The 19,485-nt window shown below is 39.2% G+C and overlaps 1 protein-coding gene across 7 annotated transcripts in view; it reads right to left on the bottom strand.

Moving 5' to 3' along the window:
• LOC120636692 (hepatic leukemia factor) overlaps window positions 1-19,485 on the bottom strand; it is a 203,752-nt gene that overhangs the window by 32,820 nt on the left and 151,447 nt on the right. For 3 of the 7 annotated variants that reach the window (XM_039908266.1, XM_039908264.1, XM_039908267.1), the window contains exon 1: window positions 107-284. The exons of the other annotated variants lie outside the window; for them this stretch is intronic. In XM_039908266.1, the coding sequence (XP_039764200.1) occupies window positions 107-269 (163 nt within the window). In that variant the 5' untranslated portion in view covers window positions 270-284. Of the gene's footprint in view, window positions 1-106; window positions 285-19,485 lie in introns of those variants that run through there. 7 annotated transcript variants of the gene reach the window in all.

Raw genomic sequence — 19,485 nt, 5'->3', positions numbered from 1 at the left:
AGAAGTTTCGTGGGGGCAGTAAAAAAGTGGGTCCGCGCGCGGGGTCCGGCCGCACTTTCTCCGGGCGGAGAAAGTGCGGGCTGGCCGGCGCCAGCGGAGCACTGACCGTTGACGAAGACGTGCTGCCTCCAGATGTGGTACTGGCTCCAGCGCTCGTCGTCCTGCACGTGGCCGTGCTGCAGCTGCGGCAACGACGGCAGCGGCGGCGGGCCGAGCGGCGCGAGCGGCGCGGCGGGCGGCGCGGCGGGCGGCGCGTGCGGGTACTCCATGCTCACTGGCACATCGCGGGCGCGCGCGGGCTGCGGGCGTGCGGGCGCAGCGGCTGGCGGCGCGCGAGTCGCGGCTGCGGGCGCGCGCCGCCCCACGAGCCCCGCCGCGCCCCTCCGCGCCGCGCCCCGCCAGCGCCCGCAGCGCCCGGCCTCTCTAACTTCCTCTTACCATTTTTATCACAAATTTATTTCCCGACTCATTCTCGTTCAGTAGTTCAAATCCTCAGACAAAAAGCCTACACGGATCGTTTACCGATTTCGAGCAATCCGGATTGAAACGAAAATGTGACGCGTTGAAATCTTCTGTATGGGAAACGTTGGAATAGAACCGAAGCGGCGCGACGTGTGCTATACCGGCTGCTATTACTCTTAATTGCTTTTTATGTAACAATATTTTTTGTCCGTAACGTTTTGTTTATTATTAAGTATAAGAATATATTTTTCGGAAAAGTATAAGTTATTCTTGCGAAAATTTCACTATACCAAAAACGAACTCGCAGGCAACGCAGGGTTCAGTGAATTTTAGATCCTCATCCACCAGAAATGAATGCCCCGACAGTGGGCTTCTAGGATTTTCTAGCAGGCTGCTCCATTGCAAGTTCAAAGAAAAATGAAAATAATGCGAAGATCTAAGTCTTCGAGGCGCATGGATGGATAGTTCCAATTCCTTAACCTCAGACTGAAAGTGATAATAAAAATGTACCACTACAAAATCGCGATAATTCATCTTGGGATAGTAAAGAAGCTACCAATAATACGTACTAACGATTTCTAAAATTTAAGACTAATCGTTATTGCATCGCATTTTTTTTTTTTTTATTATTATTTATTTTTTTTCACACCTTGCGACGATGTTCTAAACTGAAGTTTCTATTGGCTAGGACACCGATGAGCCTTCTAGCACGGCGATCCACCGAATCCATCATTTGGTGCCGATTCACTGAACTACTCAATACGTATAGGCCAGCTGGTTGGGACTTGGGTGGCTCATCAAGGACTAATTGTTCATAATCTTGCTTCATAAGCCTGAGCTGCCATCATTAGGTATATGTTAGTATCGTAGGTACATAAATTTGACTTGCTTGCCGGTGAAAACGTCTGAACAGGTGCGCTGCAATCGAAGGAGCCATAACAATGGTGTTTTGGTGCGGCCAGATGGTCGTCTTGTTTTTTTTTTTTTTTAAACAGTGATAAGAAAATGTTACCAGCCACTTAATACGAACACAAATTATTTATTGCGTTCAGAAACGGATTAATGCTATCGAGGGCTGCTCAGGCGCAGACTTTTCTGCATTCATTTATCTGATTGCAGTGAAAGATTTCAGTTAGTAATTTCGTTCTACTTGAAGAGGAGATTTTCCTGTTTATAACAAATCAAGGCGGAGAAATCCTTAACAGGTTGACCTGTAAAAAGGGCAAAGGTGCCGTTTATCACCGAATTTTTTTTTATTCGGAAGAGGCCATTTTCAAATGGTTCCATGAAAGTTTCGTTAACTTTTGTGACTTAGTTTTTCAACTGCGGCCTGTAATAGAAGCAGTTGTGATTTTTGGAAACATACTGTTAGTTGCCAAAACAACTGCATACAATGCGTCGATCAACAATCAGCTTAAAATGATTCACCGGTGTGAAATATCAAAGCATATATGATTTGATTCGAATATTAATGAAAAGTCATAAAATAGTGAAAAGTTAAAAAATTGCTACTCAATCTAAGATGTTATTAGAGAGGTTTCTGTCGCAGGACATTTTAAAAAACAAGACTATATAATGAACCCATAAAATGAAACCGATTTGTTTGCAAACACGCCTATTCAAACGAGCTGGCCACGTACAGGTGGCCTACGGGTTGTTTTATAAACAATGCATTATGCAACGGCTCGCAGTTCGCGTTCTTTTGTGCACCTGCGACCATTTGATCGGAAGCACGACGTTTGGGGCTCATCTTCTTTCGCATGTGCCATCCCGTCGCAGGCGGCGCGTCCATGCTGGCTGTGTTATTGAATGATCACAGTGAAACGACATCGTCAAGGCGCCCACAGTGAATGCTACAGCGTGCGTTCGCTCACGCTGTATGTAAGACTTGCCCGCCATGTTTGTGAACGCGAGTGTCAATCTGCGCGAGCTGATAACCCTCGCTATCGCGGCGTGAACTTGACCTCGCGCCAAAACGTGTGCACACTGCTCACACTGACACACTATCAGTTCAGTCATTACCGCAGTAAGCACTACGATGTACTGCATTTGTTTATATTAATGATGAACAGTCATCGTGTAATGTCAATCAAGTCAACAATACGACGAGAATAAGAAACAAATCATCGAAGCCATCAACAAATGACAACTACTTCTTCTTTCTTTTTAGTATTTTACAGTAGCCGTATGTACCTGCTGGGTAGGTACCCAGCAGGTGCTATATTCGCATCGAGAAGTCACAATTTTATACACATGCCAAATAGTGCTAAACTTTATATTAGTGTCCGTTTTGCGAACTAAACATAAACAAATTAAAAACATGTTGATCCTATTATCCATATCCATGTTTATTTCAAAACTCGAAAATTTCAATTACTTGAAATTTTTACTCAACATATATCACAAAAAAGTATTTTTTTTAACAATTTTACGGGAACTCTAAAAGTCTGTAACATAAGTTATGGTCAAATAAGTAGAAAACAAGAAAATATACGATTTTCTTTTATTTTTACCTCTGAAATTAGGGTTGAAACTCAGCTGCGACGCAACCTTCTACCGTTAGATTTGACCTTCATATTTTGGACGAATTTTAGGTTTTAAGATTATGGTAAAAATGTAGCAGTAGGGTGGGGACCAACAAAACCAGTGAAATTTTGAAAGTGGTTAGTATTCATGTCAGTTCATGGAATCCCTCGCGGACTGAAAACCACGCTGATGAAACACTGACCTAAAATTAAAAAGCATAAAGTAAGAACGAGAACAAAAAACCGCCTACAATATATTTAATTACCGAAAAAGATATCATGCCTTTCATCGCAGATCGGCGATAGCCATTGTCTTTGAACCAAAGTTGCGGTCGAAAGTTGAGCGCACAGTTTTCACTTTCAAACCCAGAGGGGCGGGCGAGGGGGGGAGATTGCCTCTTAGCACAAAAAATAAACTACTTTTCCTTTCTCAAAAGTATACACTTTCACTCGGGCCGGAATCGCCGAACCCGCGGCCGGCGCCAGCGCCGCGGAAGCCTCTTGCGCCGACCACCGGCTGCGGGCCACGTCCCGCCCGCTCCAGGGCCAGGGTACTGGCAGATTAGGTGTCGACGCCATACGAGCTCATGAAAAGCCCAACATTGCGCAAGGAGCAAACAAAAATCTTTTTTAAAGTATTAGATTTTTATTATTATTTAGTATTAAAATATAGATTTTTACTGATATTTGTTGCTCTATTAAGAAATTTCTATTGCAAACACATTAAAATACACAAATTTTATATTTGTACCTAGATTATTTATTAATTGTAACAATAACATGTTCAAAAAAGTTCCATTTCGTTAATAAATGACAATAAAAACGCCGAATTAAAAAAAAAATTAAATCAGACTATGTTATATAGCTAGTTTGTAGTCGCGAATAAATTTGCAACTACTACGAGCTTGACAGTAACCGTAGAGTAAGCCCTAAGAACACTAAATAAGAAATAAGAACAATGAAATAGTAACCCTTTCGAGTGTGCAGGCTTAATGTAATGTTGCGTGATTGGATACACAATGCTGGCCGCGGTTTCGCGAACAGTTCCGCAGTCTGTCTCCGAAACTTCATCATCAGATTTGTATGAACTTTAAATGGAACTATTTCAGAGTATATGTAATATAGACATGACGGAGTTATGTCCGCGCATAAAAAAAAGAAACATCCGGATTGATAAGCCCTTTTTTTCGGTTGGAAATAAAATGAAACATTTTTGACATTCCTTTTACTTCATTTGAATGTAGGTAAGGACCAACTGTATTTTACCGGGTTAAACATGTTTGGATATACTTTCATTTACATTAATAACCAGTTGTTTTAGCAAGTTTAAATGATACTTTTCGCATTATTAATATTATAATACTGCTATGCTCATGGAGTCCACCAATCCGCACTGTGCCAGCGTGGTGGACTACCCCGTCTCATTGTAGGAGGAGACCCGCGCCCTGTAGTGGGCCGGCAATGGGTTTATACGATAAAACTTATAACAATTTGGTTCATTTGGTTAACAATTTATTAGAAACACAATATTATAAGTGGAGTTATTTTAATCGCAATGAACAAAAGAATGCAACCGGTCACCCAAATACATTTTTCTTACATCTGTTAGCAGTAATTATACTGACCATACGGACTTGAGTCATAATACTGACCATACTAACTTGTTATCTTTTTTTTTACATGGCACGCCTATGAAGCTGTAAGTGAGTCCGCAAGTTCCGTTTCACGACGGGAGCATTCCTTCGAGCATTTCAGGTCACCTTCAGCTCGCACTGTCTCCGAACCCCACTTATTCAATATCAACATCTCGACGGACACTTCCTCGCTTGTTTTGCAATGCATTCCGTTCGGTACGAGAATGCGAATTTATGGTACCGTCAAGAATTTAACTTCAGTGTATGGTAAAGTGCGAGTCAGGAAGCCTAAAAAATAGTGGGGATAGCATAATGGATAAGGCTTCGGCTTTCCTTGCGGCAGGATCCAGTTGAATTTCCGGCAAAAAAATCAAAATATCAATTGCTTAAACGATGTAGGAAAGCACCCTGAGGAAACCTGCACGCATGACAGTTCTCCATTATGCTGTCAAGGGCGTACGCACTCTTACAAATCGGAACTTGAACAACCTGGTGGACGTTACGTTATAATATTATGGCTCGTGCATACCACATTCATAGGCCTTAACTCTTCCGTACGTAGTTTAGTTATTCTTATCTCATGGGTATACAATGCGTCCAAATAATACGCGAGGTACGTTGATGAACGTTAATCTACATAAGAGTGCCTCTATTATAAAATGACTCTTTTTTGTATCGACATAAAGTATTAAAATCGTTACTATATATATGGAATGAGGCTCTTAAAATAATTTGTACAAACAAATTTGTTTCTTTAACTTTTAGGTAGAAAATTAAAAACTTCGTCATTATCGGCAACTTGCGTTTCAGACAACTCAACAATGATCGTGAGCTACCTAGTAACGCCATCTATCGAAGTGCTTCGGAAGATCTAGCTACATTAGAAACTAAATGCATTTGATAAGTAAATAGTTATTGCATTAATTAGAGTTAATTATACGAATAAATAAGAGACAAATACATATCCCACAAACAGATTACTGTTATATTTATTACATTATGATGCAGATTATTATCGCCTGGTCGCCGCTTTGACGTGCCGTCATAACATGTCAGTTATTCTGAATGGTCATCGCTATCAGGTATTTAAGGAATAAATAGAATAACATTCTCAGAGTGGTGGTTTTTGCAGTGTGGTGTTAAGATTAAAGAAATTATGTCTAATGCTACTTAACTATGATAGTTAGATATATGCCCTTGCGGATCATATTGTAGGCATTCATGAGTAGGTTTAATCATACACAACATAATTTTTATGTATCATCAACAGTTTTCTTAGTGTACGCCAAGCAATGAATTTTATAGGAAAATTTTTGTTACTTTGGGTTTAATTATTGCAATTTTAAGGATCTACAATTGTTTTTAATGAATTATAGCCTGTTACTTCGGGATAGTTTAGCTTTCGTTTGGCGAAGAAATGGTTAAAATCGGTCCCGTACTTTCGGAGACTATTAGGTACCCACAAACAAAAAAACTCTTTCCTCTTTATAATATGAACGTTCCTGAAATGAGGGAATATAATTTCGGAACCAGATGTAAGTAAGCCTACCTTAAGCCTACTTCCATCCAATATGGGTGACTATTATTTATGATGAAAATAGTAGAGAATTAAAAGTAAAACCGCAGCCAGTTCTAGTTCCAGAGACGCGGGAGCGATCGGAGCGGCGTCGTCGGCCAACCACTTCACAGGGCAACTATCAGCATCACAAACTTGATTCTAAGTTATGTGCGTTTTATTTAAACGCACATATCACTTGCCTGAGAGTTCTCCACAATGTTCTCAAAGGCGTGTGGAGTCCAGCAACCCGCATTTGGCCAGCGTGGTAGACCACTGCCTAAACCATTCTTTGTGGGCCAGTACCTAATAGGTTGACATGATGATGATGACTGTAAATCAGGGGCTAAATCGTTTCAACGATAAAAAAAATCAAACGTATATTATATTACCAGATTTTATTACAATTATACCATTGGTGATTGGACTTTCATAATACTGCAACCCAATAAGGCTTTAGGAGTGGATTTGAGTGAAACCTTTAACAACAGTGACATTAAAAAACTGCGTACTAATACTGCGGTTAAACTATATTTTATACATCTAGAACATCAACAATAATCAAATGTAAATGAGACACACTGAAGACAATTATTATTATAAATCTTGAAACACTTTTCGGGATTTCATAACAATGTGGTTTACCTACAGATTCTTACCTAGGGAAAGAATGGTAAATCAGCATGCGTACAACTATCCAGTTATACATTGTTAACGTTTTTCGTCTAACTGCAGGTTTACGAACATGTTTTTAACTTCAACCATTAAGGAAAACTAAGACTTTTACAAAGATTTAGAAGTGGATTCAAACTACGGGAGCGTAGTTAGCGCGTTTAACATCAGATTTTTTTTTAATACAGAATTTGATCTTGTCTAGTTTTACTGATCGTGGCTATGTGACGTCACAATCAATCCAAATTTGCGAAACAGTATTAAACAATATTGCAATTCAAAATTTGCCTATTTGAAGTAAGCACTTTTGAAACGCCATGTCAGCCTGTTTGTAGTGTATCTACAATCACCGGATCGGAAGGCAGATTCCACGGAAAAGAACCGGCAGGAAACTTAGCAGATTGCTCTTTCTTGAAATCTTTAGAATTTTGCCATATTGTGTGAGGTGAGAGCGGAGACACCTGCTTTCAAGCATCATTGTCTTTAAGAAATGAAGCAATCGTATAGTAAACACTTTATTAAATGAATGTTTAACACATTCTTTAAACCTATGCACTGGGGTCCAAAATTACCTTAGGAATCATACTATAAAAGCAATCCTAAAAAATACCTTCTGTATTTTTCGCAGTCGATATGATAATAAATCAAAATACGCAAATAAAAAAAATTATAAAAAATTTGCGAGTTTGGTAGGTATCGAATAAAAGATCTCAAAGTATTAAGATATGAGTTGAAACCGAATTTAAACCTTTCAATATTACACTCCCTTTGGGCTGGTTTTAATCATTGGGCTCAATCGCACACTACCTACAAGTATTTAACGTCACGATAAATCCAATATGAAATACGCAAATTATTGCGTACATATATATTAAATATATATTGTTTCTACACTGTATACAAATGAAATACCTCGATGTGATAATAAAAGTATACAATGAACCTTACTGGCAATTAAACGCGCAAGCCCTATTTAAATTGAAAGCAAGACGGAAGCATTGTGTTCTAAGCAAGCGCGCCCTCTCCTAGTATTCATCATAACTTTCTTAGAGACATGATTGCGAAAGCCTGTAGAGAAATAATAAATAAAATGGAAGTTCAAAACTGAAACCCGACGAAGCAGCCACCACAGCCACCACAGCTGCCACCGGCAACGGCGCTTTGTAAAATATGAAATCTTAGTTATTAAATCAGGGTCCAAAATACTTTTTATAGCTACCTACGTACATGTCCTTAGCTTTTACGTAGCTTTAGCAGACCTGATATCCATCACCAATAATATCTCGGTAGTCGGGTTTCAGTTTATAAAACATGTAGTTTTCAAGTTTATGTCAAAAGGACGAAAGGAGTAGTTACAATTGTAAAAAAATAATTAAAAATAATATATTCTTTTTATATGATTTTTAGTAGTATTGTATTAACTATAGGTAATATTATTCAATGTATGTTTATAACTTATTTGTATATTATATTAATATTTGTTTGATGTTTATGTCTCATTTATTGGACTACCTACCTCTTCTCTGAGTTTTTTCCTATTTGGTTGCCTGGAAGAAATCGCTTTCTAGCGATGAGGCCACCAAAATGTACCCTCTTGGTCGATATTTATATGTCTGTAATTACTTTTTTATTTCAAAGTGTATTCATTCATTTTTTCATTATTTTGTATGCATACTTTTATAATCTATTATACTCGCCATATAGTTCTGCTGATGAAGTCATTTAACCTATGACACACGCGCAATCAGACAAAGTTACTTCATTTAATGTATAGAGGAATATAAGGGAACCAATGAGCCAACATATACCAACATCCGTAATCGGGTTGTTTATGTGCTACCCAATAAAATGGAGATTCGATTCATTAGCGGCCCGTGAAATGTATTGCGCTCACGAACGTAACTATGTTGAAATAAGTAAATCGCCACGGTGGCACAGCTAAGTATAGCAACTCCATTACATGGTAGAGAAACGGCTGAGTTTCTAAGTTGGTAATGATTCGCGTAAAGATGAATGATTATCCTTAATCGCCGACCTTGTGGCCGCGCTCCCCCCTTCCCCCGCGCCGACTGAAATGAATACTAAATGGACACCTAGCCCGGCGAGCTGAAACAATTATTACGGCAGCCTGATTATTATAGTCACTAACGTAAATATAGTACGTCGATTGGGTTCGGCCTTTGTCCGAGCGACACAGCCTGCCGGCCACGGGACCGACACTTCACGCCGACATAAGGCGCAGTGCACACCGAGTCTGATAGGCGCCTCATATCGGGCACCCGACCGTCCACGTTTCGTGTCTCCGAGAGCATGAAGGGTGTAACTATTTCTTATTATTAGCTTTAGCGCGCATCTCGCAACAGAACTCTTGGGCTTATTTGAAATGCGTACCCGCAGTAACATTGCACATAACTCACGTTCTAAAATGGACGTGTTACTATAATTCTGATGTGGTGAATAAACAACCGGTTGTGTTTTCCCATGAACACAGAGCAGAACCAGCCAGAAATGTACCACATCGATACCATATCATTCCCTGAAACAGCTCCCCGAGTCTTTGTTAAGTGTCCGCTACACGCTGACAACGCGCTCGTGTCTATTTTGTTTCAGAAATACAACGAATAGCTTTCCTTCTTCTCTTACTTCTCTCTAAATTATATCTTTTTTCTCTCTCATAATTAATCAAAGGTGACCTAGAAATTACAATTTTAATTCTCGCTCAAAGTAAGATCTTTTTGCCAAAGATTTTTAATGCAATCATGTTAAATGAAACAGATGTTTTCGACGGAAAGTTTCATCGGAACGAAGTTATAACTGATTTAGACGAAGAAACTAATTAAAATGAATAACCCCACGAAAACACTGGATGTGTGTGCTACCTTATAAGTGGCTACATTTCCAAGCACGTGTTTCAAAGTGAGATTTTCCCGCTGTTAAGCTGAGTTCAGACTAGCAGTAATACCATGTAGTTGTCGCCGCACCGCGCGAGCACACTGTCGATGTCGAACCTAAACATAACTTTTTAAATACTAGGTATAAACACTGTTACGCGCCAAAATGTAGGTAAAAAATATTTTATCCTACCACGCCGGCTCTAGGCACACCACTTGGTAAGTTATATGAATCTGGTATCACATAATTAGTGTTTATCAAATTCCGTAAATAATAATTATGATATGTAAATAGAAGGCAAACGAAATGTCTTCCATACTAGTTGAAATATTAATAAAAGAGTACTTTAGAGCCCCAGGCCTTATGGCATGCGAAGTTATTAAATTTGGCATGGTTATTCGACAGTAACATATTAAATCACTGGTTTTCCGTATTCTTATTTAGGTACAATATTAATTTTTTGCAACTAAGCCAACTGTAAAAATGGACGAATTGAAAACTGTTTAGTAACAGCTTTGCAATATACTCGTAGGTACTATTTTATATTATAAACATTTATATCTACACTAATGAATAAAGTGCCTGCCCTATGATTTCGAAATAACTGCCGCTTGTGGGTTCATATGAATATCTGAACAAAAACAAGACCCAAAACAACGTGAAACTTGATCAGTCATCCAGGCTACTATTCGGAACTTGATAGGAACTAGGATAAATTTGATAGGACTTACACAGGCCCGCGTTATCCTTGATACCTTTAAATTGCAGAGAACGGGCAAGCCAAGTGATCTTTGAATTCAATTGTAACATTGCTGGCATGTAATAACTGTTGTTGCCATAAAATCATAATAATAAATATTAATATTAGTATGCAAAAAATAATTGTTCTATTTATTACAATAGCAAAAAAACTAGCGTAAGCACCCTTGTGATATTCAGTAAGTGCTCGCTCCGCCCACATCCCAGACAACTTCTTCAAAGGTTTATTTATGTTTTTATTTCGCATAAGTAATAAGCACTGACAACATGTGGGAGTGCCGCCGATGACTCTCAGTCACTCATATTAGTCGTGCTCGCGTTTTGTCTGAAAACGCCTTTTCATATTTCATTAAAGCGAATAAGTCTAGGTAGGTACATGTTGGGAACGATAAATTATATTTTGCATGATGTCAATCATCGAAAGCCTAGAAGTTCTTTCATTCTCAGCTCTATTCCTGCGGGATGATTTGGCCCAGGTATATTACCAAGTGGTCATGGCAAAGGTCCTAGTTCGTTGCTGCGTGCAATCCGATTGGCGTTACATTCAGTAGACATTCATTCGTATCATTTTTATATACCAATTAGTGGTTCAACTTGAACTAAGACCTCGTAGGGTAAGAATGTAGATCCACAATTCTGCCCGACACCAGCTTAAACAAATATAGTCCAATTTTGTTAATTCTATGAGTAAAGCGCCATCTACCGACTGTGTTATAAGTGTAAGTTTTTTAAGGCCAAAACAAAATCAGCAATGAAATAAAGAACAATTATTCAATTAAATTTAAACTTAATACATTAAATTTACCCATAAATAAGGTTATAGGTATGTTATTATTTAAAACAATCCTCTAGAAGAATGCAATTATTTATATTACAGCGCCATCTATCAAGAAGTTTTGCAACTACTGGAGTGTAAACACCAAGGCGCCTAACGTACGCGGCCCCGTGCTGTCTGCTCTTTAGAACGGAATGCGAGCTACGGGTCCAGAAAACTTAAGAGATACGTCAGAAATGAACGTACGGACAGGAATACAGCCAATTGACAGCAGGCCCTCGGATTACAGGACTTAAAGACAAAATCAACCCAGGCAAGGAGGCGTGGACTCGAAGCCCGCACCCGAACCGCGGACCACTTTTGAGACTAAGTCGTTTCGGAAATTCAAGCCGAAACCAAATCAAAATTGGATCAATTATAACAGTCATTATTAGCCACTGAGCGCAGGCCTCGTCTCTCACAGGTCAGCTGGTTTTAGAGTGTAGACCCACCACGCTGCTATTGAAGCAGGTTGGCGAGCTTCAACGGTTGTTTACTATCACATGTAAATGATGATAATCGAAACCGAAAACACCTACCTACTGAATTTTGTACAAAACAGAAAAAAAGATCCTCCTTGTAAAAAGACCGCTTTACGCCGAGGCGGATGCGACGGTAACTTTGTAAGCTCCAGGCCCCAGCATACCTTTTATTACTCAAAGAATAAAATGGACTTTGCTTTTAGTGTCAGTCCCATGTGCGCCGCGTAGTGGCGATGCTCATGTGAGCAGCAAGCTTTTACGTACAAGTTGATGACTACTGAGCAGACGACTTGTTCACGCTTTCTTTAGAATTACAACACGCTCGCAATCGTGAGTCCGTTTTGAGGTTCAAGCCGCTCACGTCTCAGTAACGTGGCCCTTATTATAAGCAGCTTAGACAGACCCTGCCGCTCCGCTGAGACGGCTGCCTAAGACTAGCTTTGGACTAACTTGTTCTTCAACTTTAGGTTGATAGGTTCCATTCTACTCTTTCATTGCCGTGTTTCGATACTAGAAAACGAAATGAGGGCATAAATTTCATATCGTGGGGGCAGTTTATAAATTACAGAGTTCTCAAAATTTTGCAAGCATATTATTCCACAATTTAGTATCGGATTGATATCGTTGGCACATTATACTATTAAAAGGCCCGAAGTCAGAATCAAGATGAACCCGTACAAATGAATTCAGCGGTATTAACTAATTATTTTTGGCTTTCAGATTGAAAACCACCCACCTATGCCATGTATATAATAAAATAAAATTAAATGTCTGTTTGTTGTACCAAAGTAACAGCTTTTTATCGGTGTTTGTATCGAGTTTCTACAAAGTTTTAAAAGAGTGAAACGAGGGTTGAAAGATTGTATGTTCTATGTTTTTGTAGGTTACGTTAGTCCGTAAATTATCAATGTTTATTCAAACAAGTATATCGATTAGGGATAGAACTTTGTATGGTAAAAATATTTACTATAAATAGTAAGCGGACGAAATCGCGGGCAACATGTTATTAATTATTCTTCTATAAGTTAATTTATTTTGAGAAACAGTAATTGATTTTCGGCTCTTTGTAGGTGCGGAATTTAAATTCATCAAGTAGATCAAAAAGTTATTAATTTCCTCCCACACCTTACCATCGAACTACGAGTTCATCACCGATAGCCGATACCAGTCCACTGCTGGAATTGAGGACTCTCCCAACGGGGGGGTTTGCCCACACTCAACACGCTCGCGCTGTGCAGACGTATTGGTGATCGCAGTACATGTTGTAGTAGCACAGAAGACGCGGGAAGAGGAGAGGTGGTGACAACTATATTCTGGTGCCGTCACCACACTGCATAAGTATGAGCTACGAGGAAGCAAAGCGGCCGTGGACACTTCTGCTTCACTTCCTCGTTTCTACAACGCATCGCAACGATCTGGAATGCCCTTCATCTTCCACCTTCCTTTGATACGAGTACCTTCAATAGTAAACCAGGATTTGTGAATGCAACCGAGCGCCTGTCAATATTATTTGTAGGGAGTTCCAAACTGTACGGTTGCGTGCAGCGGCTCTACGCATACACTCGCACTGTGTCTTTGTTATCGTCGAAGTAATCCTTTGCAGTACCTTTGGTAGGATTTTCTATAAGCTTTAGTTGAATTAATAAACTTTCAACTGATTGAGAGACATCCCCGAGGTATCGTTTACATTTTATAAAAATGTATACCTACATCTTTATATAAATTACTAATTTTGTGAGCCTCGTAGGTAATCCCGCACTCTTTCTTGAAATGTATTATGTATCCATTGGTCGTCTCCAGGATGCAAACTATTTTTATACAAAATGTTAACAAGATAAGTTATGCGGATTATCATATGGAGGATACAGTAATTTCGAAAAAGCTGCCGAATCCTGGAGACGTACCATTTAACAGGACAGGAATACATACTCTCAAGCCTATTCAATCTCCAGTGGAAACAAAGTGGGTTACATTAGTATCGCAGTATTAATTCTTTTTTTAATTACTAGTTTCATCACAAAGGGTAAAATACTTTTTAATTCAAATTGATTTTAGAAAATTTAAGGACTACCCCTAAAACAGTTACTTTCAAGAACTACACAACTCAAATATCTTTAGAGCTACACATTAATTGATTGACGAAGTCGTGGGCAACAGCTAGTTTATTTATAGTTATTAACCTAAAAGCGAATTTTGGTTCCTTACCATCCAAACACTGTTTAACCACTTAAAAAAATCTTAACTGATGTATGGTCATTAAATATAAACCTATTATCTGAATTTCTAAAAAATATCCGCTTAAACTTTCATCCCCTATAAAACAACCCTTAAGAGAATTATTTATGTAGATTTTTGTTATTTAAAGCTGATAACCTAAATACCAATTTCCACATATCTGCATTTATAATATGAGTATGGATTTTATTTATATTTATAACTTAATAACGGTTTTCACTTTACCTACTGGCCTTTACTTTAACTAAGTCAGAGTCAACAAAAATGTGATCACTCTCTAAACTGAAATCTATTAAAATAACGTGTTCGTATGAAACCTTGCTAAAAAGACGCGGTACCGAAAATAATCTGTAAAACATAATATATTGTCAAACGATGTCATATTGTCAACATGAGCTCAAAATAGCATATTTCTTAGCGCTACCACCTACACCGAGACCGAGACGAGGCAAGGCTTTGTGTTTGAATGTTCGTTCGCTTTTTTGTTTATTTAACAACAAAATAATTATTTAAATGAAAACGTCAAGTAGTAAGGAAGACAAGCTAACTCACCCCCGTTTTCGCACGAGTGGCCCGATATTGGTGAACTTGAATAAGTTCCGTAAAGTACTTTGTAAATTTACCTTTCGAAACCGACCGCCGTATGAAGTTTCGAGCACAAGTATTGCATGTTGCTCCCGAATGTTCCATGATATGATTTGTAAAGCATACTAATGCCACGCATATGGTCTACGCAGCTAAACGGATCATGACGATATTTTTCATACGTACATACAGCTTGCACGTTGGTGACATAATATGTTTTCCCGCAAAAACAAATCGTTTTAAAAAACGGATAAAAAGCGGACGGGTCGCGTGTTACAGCTAGTCCTTACTCATATCATAAATGCGGCAGTGTGTTTGTTTGTCCATGCTTATCACTTTAACTAAGCAATAAATCAACTGAGTTTTTGGCACCGAGTTAGTTGAATAGACGGAGAGTAGTGCAGGCTAATTTTTATCCCGAGAAAATAATCGATTCCCACGGGATTTGTGAGAAACCTTAATAGACGCGAACGAAGAACGCGGACAACAACTGGGAATCCTATAAAAGCAAAAGTGTGTTTGCTTGTTACTTTAGTTGTTTATCGGCGATAGGCTGCAGTCTTGGAGCCGAACATAGGATACTTTTTAACCCGGAAAATAGCTTTAGAAAAGTTACCGCGGGAAAATCTGTCCTGTCTAAACACATCTTAACGGCTGAACCGTTCATGGCGAAATTTTTCACTGCTGACCGTCATAGGATACCTGCTTCGGAAAAAAACAACACGTTTCCCTCAGGATTTTAAAAGAGCGAAGTGAACGCGTATGACTCCGCGGACAGCAGCTAGTACCCGGTATGGTAAACAACGCAAATCCGCCTCCTGTCCATTCACAATGATGTCAGATGAAAATAATGAATATTTTCATTTCAATGTTTATATTCATGTTTCCCCAGTTCCCAACTAAGGCCGTGACTGCACTTGTCGAACTCTCAACTACACCTTCCTCGCTCCTCCGTGCTCGGAGATCACGCGGAACCGTCGGACCAGTTCTGTGTCACAAGCACTGATAATGTTGTTACCTAATCCTGCGCCGACACGGATTAGGATTGAGAGCCGAGTGCTAAGATTTAAGCTTTATATTCCTCTCCCCTAAGACAGAGGCCTGGCTCAGCGTCGAGATGTTGTTAACTAGCCAATGACTGGTATACTAGACAATGTAGTAGTAATCCCGATCAGATCTCAGATCCCGCTGGCTTAGTCATAAATCATAATGGAACCGCCAGCAGACTATCCATAGCTGAAATGAATAATAATCTCGGAAGTATTCTAAACCATATTATTAATAGTGGAATATTGGTAAATGTATTTCCACTTATTTTGAGGTTCCTACACAGTTTTGCGCAAAAAAATACATATTAAAAAAAAATATTATTTTTCCGAATTCCTAGACTTTTCATTAGCCTGCCATTAGCTATACCTACTGGATATTTCCACCCCACTGTACCAGTGGAAGGTAACGCTTTTCGGGTGTATATCGAAACACTACATGTAAACTCTTTATAACTGTACTTAGAAGAGTATTTCCACTGCGTAACAATCTATTTATGTGTTTTTATAATGCACGCCTCAGATAAACAAACGAGAGCAGGTAAACCCTAGCTCAATAAAAGTCCGCGGCACATGATGAATTGAACGATGTTATTTCGCAAGATTTACATGCCTCTAATGCCTCATTTATTTGAGACCACCATGCACAATGGCTTAGAAGTTCGAAAGCGATTTGTCGATTGGATCACTGTACGCAGCCGCCACTGAACACCGGCTTACCTGGTGCAGTCGGCAAGCTGTGGCAGGCATCCACCGGGCCGCGGGAAGGCGGGCGCTGGGCGCGCGGCGCTGGCACAGCAGGGCGCACGAAGCAGGCCTCGGGCGGCCAGCCCGCGGAGTCGATGCCCATGTCGATGTAGCCGTGGCGGTCAAGACGCGGCGGCCAGGCCGCGGAGTCCCCGGTGAACTCAATGGTGGCAGCTGGCACGACCGTTCCCGGAGCCGAGTGCGGCGGGATTGAGCAGTAGCGATACGGCGCACGTGGCCACGTCCGTGCAGCGGCGCGGTACGCTGGCTCACAACGTGCACGGCGCCCGACACGTGCTCCGGAGCGCCGCCCCGCGCCCCGCGCCGCCCCGCCCGCGCCCGCTCGTCTCCGTCACTCGACACTGACCTTGCACAGCCAGCTTGCTCTCCGCTCGGACTGTCTCCGACGAAGGAGCAGCCCTCGCCGAGCGGTCTGCGAGGACCCTTCGCGCGCTTACCGGTAAGCGGAGCCGACGTCACTAAATCACACGTGGCAGTTACCGTGCTACAAGTATTGCAAATTTTACGACGCTGAACTTTTCGTCAAAAGTAAAAAATATATTCCCGAATTACGACTCTACGCCTTCGATTGCCCAACCAGCCCCCTTTCTTATAGATTGTCCTTCAAGTTGTAAATAGATCTCCTTTCAATAAATTTATCAGGAAAAGGGGCGGTAGGTTAGTTGCTTACGGGGCGATTATGCACATTGTATTTTTGCATTATGTACGTATGTTACTGTAGGTGTGAGTGCGTGTGGAATTGACATGTTTGTGCGAACATGTAATGGTTGAAATTAGGAAATTCCACGTAGTAAAGTACGTAAATACAATAAAAGTAGATTAAAATAGATTCAGTAAATTTAATTCTTTTATAACTTATTAAATGCTTTCTGAAGCGTCGTAGACTGGAGCTACTAGCCAGGATTTAGTAAGCTAAACTTAGTTTGTTTCAGTTTTTGCTAATCTTACTATATATCGGTATTTATTTAATATGTTACTTTGTCAAGGAATTTAAAAAAAAAACATTATTTTCATAAAAATAAACCGTTATTTATTATTCCAAGAAACATAGATTTAGAAACAATAATAAACTAGCAAAGTAAAGTTTGTAGGTATAAAAAATACCCAAAATATAGTTCGTTCGCTATGAAAGTCGCTATGAAATAGTTGGCGCGCTATGAAAGTCGCCATCGGCTCATGCAGGTAGCCGGGCGTGAGCTACTTTAAATACTGTGCACACGACATACTCTAGTATAAATACTTCAATTTCTATTATTATTATTATTATAAATAATGCAAAACAATGACGTACCTACTCATATTTAACAATGTACCTTTTCGAAGACAAAAAGTAACAGAAGACTCTATCAAACTCATAATCTCTGTATAAAAGAAACTCTTCCAGATTCTGCTATGTTGCTGTACGTATTTAAATAGTTTAATGAATTAATCACAGATAATAATTGCGTTTGGATCACCTGCATCGCTAGTTTCTGGTTGGTATTTTTGTATCAGTCCGGGTGCGATGTAATACAGGACCAAGAAATATCGCCTTGGATTAGCACAGAGCAAATTGTTCTTATAATAACTTTAGTTGTGATTTATTGATATGTTGGTTTATTTAATTGGTGCGTGTAGAATATATTTTATATAGTTATTCAATCTTATGACACTCTCCGTGTTATATTAAAATGGAAATTTAAAAACTACAGATATATTTAGGAAGTTGTATGTGGAAGATGGGCTGGAATACCACTGGCTAGCTAGAACTAAACAAAAACTTTTGGGTGTTAAGTGAACCGAACGATAACAGTTTCGTATTAAACACCATATATAGCCTCTTACAGTCCACTGCTTGACTCAACAACTTACAACTATACTCAAATCGTTCAAAAAAGTGAGCCACGCATCAATAGAAATGTTAGCCTGGAACACAAACCTATGCAATGTGCTCGCAGGTACAGAGCATTGCACATGCAACTGGCTTCTGATTTATATTTTTCCTAAACAATACGAAGAAATCACAAATAGCTCCAGCGCTACAATTAATGTATACTTATGTATAGAAAACTCGAGGATTATTCTTAACCACCGGTTGAGAATACCTAGAAGTTCCGTTTAATACTACAGAAATACTACTGCATACGAGAGATTGAAAACGCATCTACATGCTTCACCTATCCAAAGTATTTTGATTTGATTTGACATATATAAGTAAGCACTACCAAACTCTGTTTCGAATAAACCTTCGACCTTTTTTAGCAATTTTGAAATATTATAATCTTTACTGATAAGTTGTTCTGTCAATTATGTATGAACTTCGTCGAATCATGACGTTGGATCATATAAATGAACTAGTTTGTCGATTTTCCCAAACGTACCATCTTACTTATCTTACGCGTGTACTGGTATTAAATTAAACATTTTTTTATATAACTGAATGGTTACCTTGAAGAAATAAAAAAATAAAAGCTCAGGGTACAGGGCGTGGGCAGATCGCGAATAGTGAATTTTGTTTGAAACATTACACAGAAAACCGGCGCAGGATCGCGGCCCGGCCACCCCCGTGACATTTCTCATTAACCGATTTACAGAAAAGGACATTCTCAATTCGGTTGTGTTTTTTAAAATATTTGTTTGCTTTTTTCAGAAGCTCAGAAAACGAAGTATAGGATCTATACATAATAACTTTCTACATTTGACTTTGCAACGACTTAAATTTTTTTTTTAGAAAATATTTATTTCTCGCTATATAGTTTTTTGTATAACAAAGTCGGTTCTTTTGCGTCAAAAAATTTTTTTGGTTCCTTTTGAATAATAGAATTACAAATCTATCGCAAATTCTTTAAAATTATATTTTTTTTAAAAGAATGGTCAAAACTTTTATTAGTTTTTTAACTTATTGGTCGTAGACCGAAAGTTTGGTACAGGGAGGGTTTGTCATAACCGTAACCCGTAGGGATTGCGCTACGCCTTGCTACGGTCTACGTAGCTACGTGGCTGGCGTAGCCAACTTAACATACTTATAATATTTTGATTTGAATATTTATTTAATTTCTACAACATGATAATACCCA

This window comes from Pararge aegeria, chromosome Z, assembly GCF_905163445.1.
Source record: "Pararge aegeria chromosome Z, ilParAegt1.1, whole genome shotgun sequence".
In the NCBI taxonomy this organism is placed as follows: Eukaryota; Metazoa; Arthropoda; class Insecta; order Lepidoptera; family Nymphalidae; genus Pararge; species Pararge aegeria.
This window is presented reverse-complemented; position numbering and strand designations above follow the sequence as displayed.